Source organism: Dermacentor silvarum, chromosome 4 (genome assembly GCF_013339745.2).
Source record: "Dermacentor silvarum isolate Dsil-2018 chromosome 4, BIME_Dsil_1.4, whole genome shotgun sequence".
NCBI classification, from domain to species: Eukaryota; Metazoa; Arthropoda; class Arachnida; order Ixodida; family Ixodidae; genus Dermacentor; species Dermacentor silvarum.
In genome coordinates this window covers 8,151,198-8,164,971 of record NC_051157.2, presented here as the reverse complement: position 1 = coordinate 8,164,971, position 13,774 = coordinate 8,151,198, and the positions used below count along the sequence as shown (strand labels likewise).

Below are 13,774 nucleotides of genomic sequence, written 5' to 3'. Positions count from 1 at the left end.
GGGGCCCCTGGTTCGATTCCGCGCTACGGACACAACTTTCGGAATTTTTTTTTCATAAAAGTAGACGTGGCTACCTACTACTACGACGACGACGACTACTACTACTACTACATACTACAGAGGAGGGACAGACCCACACCCTAAGGAGCTTCGCCCCTAAAAAAACCAAGAAGTGAATGATGATGAGTGGGCGAAGCACCGGGGATCATTCGGGTGACCGTGAATTCCCAGACACTTTTCCCAGCGAAAAAAGTTGTCGCAGTTTCACCTGAAAGGCGAAGCATCAATTGCGATAGCAAATTAGTAGAGAGCTATACGGAGTAAGGATAGTAGTTTTATCAACTGTATAAACTTGGACATGCAGCAGCACCGGCAACACGCAGAACTGTTGTCGACGCCGTCGGCGCTTTGCCCGCGTTCGCTCAAAATGCGTGCGGCGTTGGTGACTGTTGCCGGAGCCTCTGATATAAATAGGCACTTGGTGCCGCAGCTAGACGTCGCCTCCCTTCCCTTCCCCTTCCCCCCTCCTCCACGGCCTCTCGCGCATCGGAAGAAGGCGCGTTTGCTCTACATATATGGTGAGTGTAAAGGAGGAAAGAGACGCCTACTTCTGCAGCCCTTAAGGGAGCACGGCGCAGAACGCGCGTTTGTTCTCCGCCGTGCGTTCACTCCCCGTGAAAGCGCGCGCCCCTCGCGCCCTTTCACTCGCACATACAGCGTTCGGCGCGCGGCGACGATTTAATCTCCATTGACGTCATACAGAACCTCACGGCGACGGCGACGGCAGAAATCTGCTTTTGAGTGTCCATATAATTGCTATCGCAATAAAAGTATCAAAAGGGTGCTGGGACTACCCATGAGCACCGGCACGGACAGGCTCATGAGCCTGGGCATGCACAACACCCTATCGGAGGTGACTGAGGCACAGAAACTAGCTCAGGTCGCGCGGCTCTCCTCCACCAAGGCTGGGCAGCGTCTCCTACAGTCGCTGGGCTGCCATCATATGGGCAGCACCGAACAGAAGGTCTTTTGTAGCGTTAGCTACACTGGCCTAGCCAAGCCCGTTTCGCGCGGCACATCAACAGCCGTGCTGCGCATGCGCAAGGATCAGTGATGTCACACGGCTTGCGCACCGGAACCACCGGAGCCGGCACCTCTCGCGCACTCCGCCGCCGCCGCGCGCGACTCACCGCCGCCGGTCTGCGCATTCCAGAGGAGTGACGTCGTAGCCGTGGTAGACGCACTGGCGCCGGCGCGCGCTCGCTGTGCAGTCGCCGTCTGACACTGCGCTGGAGCCGCTGCGCTTCTGACTGGCGTTTGCCAGTGTGGTATAGCCATGGAGAAGGAGAGCGCAAATGCTGCTCAACAGCGCAGAAGAACGGAGAAGCTTGACTCATCGGATCCCGAAGTAGTTGCCTGGCAATTAGCGGTTGAGCGTAGGAGACAACCAGGAAAGCTAAGAATAATCAGCTGAACCTTTGCTAACGCTACGTATATCCTGGCATAGCCGAGCTAAGCCACTGCATCTTTTTAACACAGACAGTGAAGGGTGCCTACGAGGTGGAACCCTTCCCACGTAACGTCCATCCGCAGTACAATGTTGGCCGGCGAAAGGCACGGGCCAGGTCTCTGCTTGACTTCGTAGCTAAATCCCCGGGATTTCGTTGATGCGGAGTAGTATGGCCGCTCCGATAACTTTGCGGCCGTGATCATCGCGGTCGCGTATTTAACTCAGTTTCCGTTGGGAAGGTGTCTGCCTCCGTAGCAGAGCAGGTAGCAATAGCTCTAGCGATGAAGGATCCTTCGCGTCCTGAGATATTCACTGACTCCAGGGCTGCCGTCCGGGCCTTCGCCTCGGGGATGGTCTCCAGGGAGGCTGCCGCTATCCTCAGTTCGAGGGGTGCGGTAGGCTTTCACACAATTACGTGGTTCCCGGCCCACATGGGCTTAGGGGTTCATCCGTCAGTTTCCAACGTCAACGAACTTGCCCATAACCGTGCGCGAGAAATCACGTGCTGCGGCGGTCCGGGCGGGTCCGCAGGCGGGTTCGCGGAGAGCTTCAAGGATCCACTTGGCACCTTTCACGAAATTACGTCTCACTATCAGCTGTCAAGGCGGAGGTACCCCCTCTCGCATTCCAAGCTCACTAGACCGCAGTCGTCCGTTCTCCGGATGCTGCAGGCAGGTTCGTTCCCGTCTCGTAGCACGTTTAGTCACTTTGCTGAAGGCATAGATCCAGGATGCCCTAGCTGCAGGGAGAATAAGTGCACACTCGCTCATATGCTCTGGCAGTGCCCGGCGTTATGTGGCGCCAAGTTCAGCACACAGCAGGACTGGGAGAGGACCCTTAAAAGCGGCGAACTCTCAGTCCAACTCTCGGCAGTCCAGGAGGCCTGCGAACGGGCGGAGGGCCACGGTCTTCCAGTACCGGCGTGGGCGCGGCCAGCAACCGTGGCGGACCCCCCTTCGGGGGGTGTCTGATCGGGGTTCTTCAGGGCCAAATAAAGTTCATTTCACTTCACCGACGCCGGCAAGCGGACCCAGAGGCGGCGAGAGCGCGGGAAGCGGCGGCAAAACGCCGTAAGCGTTCTCTACCTGAGGTTGGTGGCGCCGATGCTCGGTTCAAGCGCGAGCTTCGCGAGCCCTCAGCTCCGGGTCCGCTTGCCGGCATTGACGTACTGCTGCACCTTTTCGAGCCCTCAGGACCGGGTCCGCTTGCCGGCTTTGCCGTTTTGCTGCAGCTTCCCGCGCCCTAGACTGCGGGTCTGCTTGTTGTCTGCGTCGCCGTGCTGTCGCAGCTTTGCGAGCCCTCGACTCCGCTTGCAGTTGAGCCGCCACTGTCGCCTTTTCATCCATAGCGGGCGCGCCGTTATCAGAAGCGACCGTTATCATCCATGGCTGAAGAGACAAAGAGAGCGCGCGTCGGGAACGAACGCCCTTGTGCACCGCAGCGCCCCTAGCGGACTCCATGCACACCAGAGCTACGAAGGAGAGAGTAAGAGAGCGCGCGTCGGGAACGAACGCCCTTGTGCACCGCAGCGCCCCTAGCGGTCTCCATGCAAACCAGATCGAGCTACGGACGACGGGCGACGAGGGAGGGACAAGGCTCGGCCCTAAGGTGCTTAGCCCCTAAAAGAGTGTCACAAAAGAGCGCTTAATCAAAGCGCGCGCCACACGTCACGCAAGCCAGCGAAAGAACACGCCGGCCCCACGGCAACTTCAACCGAGGGGGAGAGTGCATATGCCTCAAACAGCCGACGCGACAAACGGCGCCTAGACGTCTAGAAGAGCATCGACGAAGCGACGGTAACCAGAGAGAGAGCACACACGCGCACCGAGACACCTTCTCACCCGGCGAGTCGAGAGAGATAAGCGTGATAAGACTAGCGTGCGCTAACAGCATGAGTCATCAACCCCCCCTCGACAACGCTCCGACGGTGGCGGTCGAAGGTACGAGAAAAGAATAGAAGCTTCCCAGGCTTTGACCATGCTACCGGATCACGACTCCGATAGGAAAGTTCGAGAACGCCTGTGGAAGCTATATAACCGCCGTGCGAGAATCATCAGGGGAGTTCAGTCCGCACCGGTGAAGTGATGTAACGTGAAGACCGAGCGTCTGCGGAAGAAGGGGATTCCCCAGCAAGCTAGTCGACGAGTTCATCGAGCGTCTGCATTTCCGGAAGAAGTTCTTCGAGATTTGCCCCGAGCTACGCCGAGATCGTCTGACTCCAAGACCAACCAGCACGGGTGAATACGATTGGACACTTAGTGTCCCTTTTCATTTTGTACTTTACGTGTTGGACTCTTAGTGCTTGTCGTTAATTATTTTCCTGTGTTTTGTGAATACCCATCTGATTTATATTGTGTTGTGTCTAGCCTAAGTGTGCACGCGTGTGTGTAACTGCCTTGTGTGAAGAATATATTTTGTTGTGTTTTGACAACTCTGGGCTCTGACTCGGTCTTTGGACAGCAACCGGCGTTCGCTGGCGCACCAGAGCGCCCATTCTTAATTGTCCTTGCTTTCGTGGGATTATTTTCGGAAGCTGATAAGTCGGCTTTGGAATTTGGTCCGGCGTCTGCGCCTCGTTCACGGGGTCTGTGACAAAGAGAGAGACGTCTTACTACGCCGCCAACTTGCAGTTGGAGAAGACCTGTTTAGCTCATCCACAGGAGCTCTAAGAAATAAGAATGAAATTCCGTCGAAGGCGAAATCCGCCGGTATAAATAAGAAGCCATGCACGAAATGTGGTGTATGACATGCCGAATCGCAGTGTATGACGATATCGGCTGCTGCGTTGGGCACCAATCGCCAGAGGTGGTCGCCCACGTACCTCGATGTCCTGGAATGATCGGCTCATCATGGCGATGAGCATGTTGATCATGACGGTCATGGCCATGATCATGTAGGCGCCCAGCAGGGCATGGCCCACCCACTTGGTGAAGGGCTGGTCCTTGCGCGCGCTGATGTCCTTGATGGGAATCACGCCGAACAGTGACCACAACAGCGACGTGTAGCTGGCGTCGATCCTGAAAACATGCGAATAAAAAAATTATCTTCACTGCGATTGCACCGGCATGATTACATTACTGCATGTAGCGTGCCTTAATTGTATACGCATAAAAATTGCCTTCGACCTTGTTTGCTGCCTCAGCATTGCTCACGAGAAGCTTCAGAAATCACCGTCAAGCAATAGCGTGATCGCACGTGTAACCGTATGGTAGTAAGTCTCTATATACATTCTAGGAATTGCCACGGCTTCATATTGTGGTGGCGGTCTTCGAATTACAAAGCCAACGAAAATTTGTGATCGCAGAGAAAGAGAGAGAGAGAGAGACATAGGAAGGAATGAACAAACATTTAATGAATTCCGGCCTCCTGTCCGGCACGACTGGGTGCTGGGACACTGGCGAGATTACAATTATAGTTTGCCGTGGCAACGGATCATTAGATGGATGCACGTCATATCTAGTGCCATAAAGCTACAAGTCGACATCCGTGACACCTCCGAAGAGATGACCTATGTGTTTTGCAAAATGTGTAAGAATACTACAGTTGCCGCTGCTTTCGGGTCGAAGGGGGTATAAATCTAGTATGTAAGGCCACTGAGAAGCTGTCGGTAAATTTTTCGGCCAGTGATTTAACCAAGCAGCTAAACAAGCAACGTGCCCAAGAAGAGTGGCACCAATCACGACTTCATGGTGCAGTGAACTAGAGTCTAGTTCACTGCATCCGTAATGTAAAGATTTTGTGCACCGAAACAAACGAGAGGCGTCACACACTGAGACAATAAATACCCCAGAAAGTGGATGGGAAAACGGCTCCGCGGTAGCTCAATGGTAAGAGCATCGCACGCGTAATGCGAAGACGTGGAATCGTTCCCCATTTGCGGAGAGTCGTTTTTTCATTCATTTTCATTCCATTAATTTATCATTTCTTTAATTCAATTAGTAAGTACAAGTAATTTTACCTATGTTGTCATTGGTGTCATTGTTTGTTGGCTTCTTATGATATGATTACCGCATTTAGATGGAGACGAAATGCAAAAACGCCCGTGTGCTTGCGTTGTAGTTAAAGAACCCCAGGTGGTCAAAATTAATCCGGAGCCCTCCACTACGGCGTGCCTAATAATCAGAACTGGTTTTGGCACGTAAAACCCCAGAAAGGAATGATATGATTAGTCCTATAGAAGCCATTGATTCTTGGAAAGCTTTTCAAACAGGCTCAGAAAGTGATTGAGCGGATAGTCGTACATTCTTTAACGACAAATTAGTGATTGTGTCTTTAAACCGATGTTTTGTACTTCATAACGTTAGCTGTCTTTTTTGCCCTAGTAAGTGCAGGCATGGTACCTAACTGTAGCGAAATAAATAGTCCTGCTTTAGATGTGCCTGCGTTTGTTTGACTATTCGATATTCGATTTGATATTTGATACTTACTATTCGTATTTGATTCGTATACGAAAATGTGATGTTCGCCCACCTCTGTTTTAAACATAATATCCGATATGCAGAGGTAGTATTTAGAATATGTACGACGGAGAGCAAGCCAGCCATGGAACCATATCAACTAGCAATGGCTGACATCAGGAGGGAAAAGTACTTTCGCAATTAGAAGGGCAGTGTTTGAAGCTAGACCAAGACGTCTGGCAAACCGAACATAGGGGCGAAGATTCCATGGTCAGAAACGGAGACCGATGTGTATACACCAAGGCTCTCGAGGAAGGAACAAGAGAGGGATCAAATATGGCGATAAGTGATTATAAGAAACGCTCGAAGGCTCTCGGTCCCCTTTCGGTGACTTCTACAACTTCGATCAGCATAAACCAATTCCCAAATTTTTTTGCAATTATTTTCCTTTCACGCGCGCTCGTACCACGCCAGCTGAAGGTCACGTGAACGCGCACAACGTTTCGCATTGATCGCTTATAACATGATCTTGGGAACTTAACAAGTTTAAAGCCGCGACGACAAAGGGGGACAATGCTTACGTGAGAAAAGCGTCTGGGTTGTGGTGGCAGTTGAATGTGATGTTGACGCCGCCGACCTCCTTGGTCTCGCAGAAGCCCATAGTGGGGTCGTAGTACCAGTACAGCTGGTTTAGTCCACACACGAACGAAGTGAGGACCAGGAAGAAGATGAAAAGGAACTTGGCGATATCGACGATCATGCAGCCGAGCGAGATCTGTAGCGGACCCAGGTGTGGGTTGGTCTGGAACAGGTAGATGATGCGCGCGAAGCTGAACACGTTGGCCATGGCGAACACTCCTTCCGAGATGAGCGTCGGGTCGTTAGCCGGCCACTGGACCCTGTCCAGAACGCGAGCGCCGTACTGCCCGCTCTGTACCTGCGCAACGAGGGAGGCACAGAACAGTCCTGGATGAAACGAAATTCACACGGGACGAGGCTTCGGTGAAGCTCGAAGACACAGCAGATATGGTTGAAGAAGTTATCGAACAATTTAAGCTTAATTCTGCACACAACTACGTCTGCCAAATGATGGAGTACGATGTCAAAGAGCGGCTTTTGTGCCACGTATTCCTCTAACCAGTCGGCCTGAAACGATGCCATTACGGAGCGTGCCTACACAGATGCAAGTACGTGGAAGCATCGCAAAAAAAAAAAAAGCGAAGTTCTTGATGTGCAGCGCTTTAGTGATAGCACTTCAAGCCATCCACAATGTTCTTCAAGATGATACCTCTGGGCTGCCTACACTCAGACACTTTTACATTTTCACTGACGCCTTAGCGGTCATCCAAGAAGTCACGAAGGTTCACATAACAATAGAATTCGGGGAGAGGATACACACCCTACATCGCAGTACAGGCACATGCGTCCACGCACACTGGATCCAAGGCCATGCTGCGAACCTTCACAACATTGCCGCTGACCAGCAGGCAGACACAGCCCTCCTACTCAAGATCTTCCGTCAGTTCTCCTCCCACTTCATCCCCTCACTTCACTCCGCGCCCGCAAAGAATCCCTCCGGTGGGACACACGCGTTCTTATCCCACCGTGTGGTTGCTCCTGTCAAGGCGGAGGAAGTTGCGCTTAGGAGGCTTCAGGTTGTGGCCATATATACACCGGTTATCACAGCTGTATCGGTGCAACTGGCCGCGGTTTGCACTGGGTGCAACGTGTCCATACTGTCCCCTTACAGTAGCGGAAGACGGTGTTTACCATTTAGTATGGACTTATATATCCCGGCTTGCAAGGGGAATATTCCAGTCTCCTGCCGCAAGCTGACCTACGTTACAATGCCACTACCAGATATGAGCGCTGGGTACACTACAGGAGACACCAAAGATTACAGCTTGAATTCATACACAAAACAGGTTTCACAGCATACATAAATACAAACCATACATAGTGTCAAGTCCAGAACGCTTAAAAAAGAGCCCTTTCACTACTGCGAAGATGGAAGCCAGCGAAGCTGTAACTATGGTGGGTCTGCTATAGTGAATACTGCTATAGTGAATTTATATATTATTTCGATAGAAATTATATGGACACTTCAAGCGGACTTCTGCCGTCGTCGTCGCCGTGAGGTTCCGTATAAAGTCCAAGGGCGATAAAATCGTCGCCGCGCACCGTATGCTGTATGTGCGACTGAAAGCGCGCGAAGGACGCGCGCTTTCGCGGAGAGCGAACGCACGGCGGAGAGCAAACGCGACGTCTCTGTCGCGCGAAAGGCCGTGGGGGGATGGAAGCGAGAGAGGAGGGCCGCCATTGTGCTCTGAAACCAGCTGCACATTTAGCGACCCGGCGCAAGGGGATCTGGCTATTCAATCTCGCGTACGAAAGGAGGAATGTGGGAAGGCAGCGCGGGAGGGAGGGGGTGCGGCTTCTACTCTGCCAGCAACTCCGTACTTGTACTTTGCGCGGCTGCGAGCGGTCGCGCGTGTCTTATCTTGAAAGCCATCTACACACGGCTCCTACCTTTGTATGCGCTACGCTTTCGCCGTTCAGTTTCCGTTGAAGCGATAGACCGCACGAACCTTCGCTCGCTGCTGCCGCCGCACTTGCTCACCCCGGCGTTCTGACAGCGGTTGTCTGCGGTCATCGAGTGTGATCTATTCATGTTTGCTTGTGCGCGCTGACACCATGCCTGTTAATTCAGTAAGTAAGCGAATGTGTCCAAGTTTATACATCCGATAAAACTATCCTTACTCCGTATAGCTCTCTACTAATTTGCTGTCGCAAGGAATGCTTAGCCTTTCGCGCGAAGCATCGTCCAAACCAGACGGTGTTTGAATAACCGATTGATTGACCACAGAACTTCGTTGAAAGGGCAGCCGTCGTCTAAATTGTGCCTACATTACAAAGAATACAAGTGACACATTTGCTGAATGAAACAAAGGTGTTGTCAAGGCACAAGGATAGGAGAATGGTGGCTTGCTGGGCTAGTTGGTTCATTGCAACTTGTGTAACAGCGCGAAAAATAACAAGGAAAGGACGAAGATAGAGACAGAGTGAAGGGAGCGCTGTTTTCGATCTGTCTATATCGTCGTCCCTTGCGTGTTATTCTTCGCGCTGTTACACAACTTGCAAGGATAGGAGAGCGCGGGAGATTGCTGAAGCCTTCTTTATTGACAAGTCCGTTGGCACGTGCGTTGCAATTCCGTATGTGATGCTTCATGAGCTAGAATTTGATTATTTAGCCGATAGTATTTAAGCTTTTAAACGTGTTTATTCCATGGTATATATTTGTGTTTCTGGAAATAATCTACAATTGCTAGTCTGCGCTCGTATCATGTTTCTTTCTCGTCCCATGTTCTTTTCGCGCTATTTTTCGTCAGTGTAGAAACGTTGGCTCTAGCGGCATTCCTTGTTCGACCGCAAGTAATCGCTTCGAGTCTTCATTTTCCGGTGAACTTCTTTCTTGTTTCGATTACTCCACTTGAGAAAGAAATGTGGGGAAGGGGTGGCGCGGGGGGACGCGTGCGCCGTCGAAGTGAAATTTTTCGGACAACGAAGGGAAGGGAAACGAGTGATTTAATAAAACGATGGCATTTCGGCCTAATTGGGCAAAAGGGATGGGAGGGGGGTGGGCATTCAGTGAAATAAGTTGCCGCGCGAGCTGGTTGAAGACTAAGTAATGGATAATGGCATAACAAGCTCAGAACGAGGGAGGAGAAAGGAGCAGAGCGGGTGCTCCCACTGAATCCATTTCTACTCCCTCTTTCTAAAGTTTTCCTGTCCATGTAGAACTATTATGCATCGCGCAGTTACATTCGATGCACCAGCTCGGTTTCAGTGGCGAAGGCCACCCGCGACTGCAGCGCAGATCTGCGGAGGGCCGCCTGGCGGATCCAATCGTCGTAATTATGACTGAGCCGCATTGGAAGTGCGTGTATGGCGTTGCCCGGCTTACCAGGAGTTGCGGGTATGAGGAGAACGAGTGAACGTTGCCATCCGCAAGGCCACTGTATTGGTACTCGCCATGCGTCTGCACTCAGGAGACCGTCTATGAATGTGTTCACAAATACGCAGCATTTCGACCACTTGTTCAAGATGGATAAATGCACTGAGGCATTTTGCAGCTTTTAATGAAAGCGGAACTTGCCACCGAACCCACAGCTGCCGCCGGCCCTGTGTGTGTTCTTTATCAATGGAGCTACGGCGACGGTTGTCCCGTCGTCCGCTTTCTTCGGTATTTGTGAAGCCAGCGTCAGTTACGGTCATGGATCCTTTCAACCGCACGCGTCACATAGTAGGCGAACGCACAGTGCGCAGCGATTCAAACATGGCTGTTTTTCACAGCGTAAGCTGTTATGGGCTCATTCCAATAGCCGTTTCGGGTCGCGATGATGCCACCGCCGGCGTCCGCCGCGTAACCGCTATCGCCGGTAACGCAAAAAAAGCACCCGATTCCCGCCGGGATCGAGCCCGCGCCCGCTGCGTGGGAGCCGGATACTCTACCACTGAGCCACGCAGGTGCTTGCTATCGGGCCGCGGAAAATACTCTAAGGCAAACGCAGGGTGAGACGACTCGAGCCTCCGCCAGTATGGTGGCGCCATCTAGGTACGATACCTGCAAACGCAGCGTCCACAGGCGCAGACGACGATATGCGATTCAGACGAGGCGCGCAATCAACGCGCTCCCGAGCCTCCGCCAGTATGGTGGCGCCATCTAGTTAAGGTGCCTGCAAACGCGGCGCGCCCGACATGTAAGTTGTAGTTGTAAGGCTTGATCTGGCTCAGCAGACTGCTGTGGAGAGAGATTACAAGTCGCAGCTCGCCGTCGACGCCGGGCGGACAGTTCAGATCGTTCTCGTCAAAACGAGGCGAACAGACTGCCGCGAAGACCCTGTTGTGCGTGGTACTCTTGAGCCGCTCCACCAGCTTACGCTGCGACTGTGCTGCGTGTGCCGCGCAGGCCTGTGACTTTTTTTTACGCATCGGTTTTAGAGCATCTCTCCAAGGGACATTGAGTGTAGCTTACTGCTGCTGACGCATCAATCCCGCCGAATGATATGATGGGTTAGCGATGGGTCTAGAGCCCTGAGGCCTGTCGCCCCATCGACAAATAATTAAAATCCTGGAAATTTTCTCGGTGCGTGCTTTATTCCCAGTGCTTGCAAAGGAAGCGCTAACAGACACCGCTTGAAATGTAAGGAGGCGTCAATACCCTCGCGCCACACAAAAGCCAGCCTTGCTTGATGTTACATTTAGCTGCATCGAACAAAGATGATGTGTGAAATCATTATTGCGTACCATCTGAAGCTTCACAGCTGTCTACAGTCGGTTTACACACGCAATACTCAATTGCGCACTTAGCGAAGCTGTCCCATTTACACAGGGACTGCAAATGTCACTTTCATACGAATCCGATCCCTCCGTTTATTCCGATACGGCACAGAGCTCTTGGCGCGGTGCCAACAGTTGGGCCTTCGTGCATCGCTGGTAGGGCAGCATATGAGGCGCGCGAAACGCCCTCTGTGCTCTGCTCTGCGTAACTGTTTCGTATATTATGATGAACTGGCGGTACATGAGTCAACGTTACACAATTTTATCCCGAGGCACTGCCGATTCCGCTGATGTGAAATCAAGGCATTGGGATGATGCTTTGTATAAATTATAGCCAGTACTAACAATTGCGGAGTAATGAAACATCGATTTAGCGCACAATCATTCATGTCACGTTTTATGATAAAAAATGTCACAGTTCACCCTAAGGGCGAAGCAATGAATGCGATAGCAACAAAGCAATGTCATACGAAGTAAGGTGAGCGGCTTTGGTAGCAATATGAATTGTAGTAAACATGAGCTGATTAAGTAAGCAGGTGTGCTGCGGCGTAAGTAGACCGACATGAAGAGAGACTGGATGACCACGAGAAGGCGCGTGTGAAACGGTGGTGTTGATGAGAAGCGCTACCCGTGGGCAGCGCGTGCGAAGGGACACACCTGTAGCGCCGCACTGCCGATCCGGGCAGCATTGCATGTGTAGCGTGCGTTGGAAAATGTGGCCCGACTATTACTAACTGAATGAACAAGCATGGTGTGAGCGCGCACAAACAAACATGTATAGATCACACGGAATGACTGCAGACAACGACTGTCAAAACGCTGGCAGAAAGCGCATACGCCGCAGCGGGCGAAGGTACGTGCGGTCTATCGCGTCAACGGAAACTGAGCGGCGAATGCACAGCGCATACAAAGGTCAGAGCCGTGTGGAGATAAGAGACGGTGCGGGCGGGCGACGAGCGCGGTTGTTGGCAGAGTAGAAGTGCGCCCCCCCTCCCCCCCCCCCCGCTCCCTCCGGCGCTGGCTTCCCGCTTCCTTGCTTGCGCGTGGGAGATTGAGTGGGTTCGCTCTCCGTGATAGCGCGCGTCCCGCACGCTTCCGCTCGGGCATACAGCGCGCGGCGAAGATTTTATCTATACGGAACCTCACGGCGACGACGACGGCGACGACGACGGCGACGCCGACGGCAGAAATCCGGTTGAAGTGTCCATATAATTGCTATCGCAATAAAAAGAACTGACTGACCGGCTCAGTGCACATGACCAAGTTAGTCGTTGGTTGCAAGAATTACGAGAAAAGAAGTTCAGTATTCCAGTGTCTTCACCAAAGCAGTCTTCTGTAGCAACACTCGTCGTGCTTAAGTGAAATGGAATCAAACTGCCCAAGAACTTAAAGCTTCATTGCCACATGGCTGAAATTTGCCAAAGATGTTCCTAATTCGGTATTTTGGTATATGTATAGAACGTTCATTGATAACTTTATTTTCTTTTTTCAATCTCCGTTTACATAATCGTGCTGTTTCGCTCAATGAATGAGTAGACCGATTATTTGAAAGTATGGCTTTCAAATAAGTATGGGGAAGTAGACAAAGGGATGGTAAGAGTGTAAAGAAAATGAATAAATAAATTTTTGAAAGGGGGCGGGTGGTCGCAAAGAAGGGGGAAGGGCAACCGGCCATGCAGCATCAAATCATAAGTAGGAGACGTGACGGGCTCTTGCTGAATGAAAAGTGTGGCCCTCATCCGTGTCTGTCCTCATCGTTTTCTTCTTCCTGTCACGCTTCAACCCTGCTCATTATTTTCTTTATCAAAGTTACGCAGCGCTGAGCGAGCAGCCACCGAGAGGCAGCGCCAAGCACGTCTCGTGTCCCACATTTCTGAGGAGGATGGCCACGTATCCGGCAGGCACTGTCTCATCTAAGGAATCAAGTAGCCGACAAACGTCGAAGCTTGGGCGAGTTTCTCATTTACGGTAAAGGTAAGCTCTGACAGAAAGAGACCGACGCCAGACCGGAGAGGGAAAAAGTAGCGCAGAAGACAAGAACACACAGAGAAAGACGCACACGGCGCTGTGTCTGTCTACGTTCTTGCCTTCTGCGCTTTTTTTGTCATCTATCCGGTGTGACGTCGGTCCTTTTCCATCAGAGCCCAGCCGTTGCTTCATACTATGCGTTGAGTGAATCCTTGTAGGTCTCTTAATTCTGCCGCAGTTCACTATAGTGTGCCGGTCGTTGCCATAGCCTGTAGAAAAAGAATGGAATGGAGTTGGCACGGCCGGTAACTGTATAGCACATAACGAAAGGAGAGGTGGGAGGAGAGACACCACATAAGCGCTAAAAACCAGCACAGGATAATCCGAACGTGTTGTACACCACCTAGCACCAGGGAATCGGGGCCGAATTCACAAAACTTGTCGCTCGTAAGTGCTCTGCTATTTTGGCCGGCTGCCGGGTACTGTACCCGCAAACAAACCTGTGCCGTGTCTCCCGCTCTCGTCGCATTATTTTTTGGTAAGAACATTTTCTAACACA

The 13,774-nt window shown here is 51.8% G+C and overlaps 1 protein-coding gene across 1 annotated transcript in view; it reads right to left on the bottom strand.

Moving 5' to 3' along the window:
• The window catches only part of LOC119449396 (transient-receptor-potential-like protein), a 244,160-nt gene that overhangs the window by 67,980 nt on the left and 162,406 nt on the right, over positions 1-13,774 (bottom strand). The window contains exons 6-7 of the mRNA XM_037712564.2: positions 6,489-6,844; positions 4,332-4,527 (exon numbers count right to left, since the gene is read on the bottom strand). Coding sequence (XP_037568492.1) covers positions 4,332-4,527; positions 6,489-6,844 — 552 coding nt within the window. The remainder of the gene's footprint in view (positions 1-4,331; positions 4,528-6,488; positions 6,845-13,774) is intronic.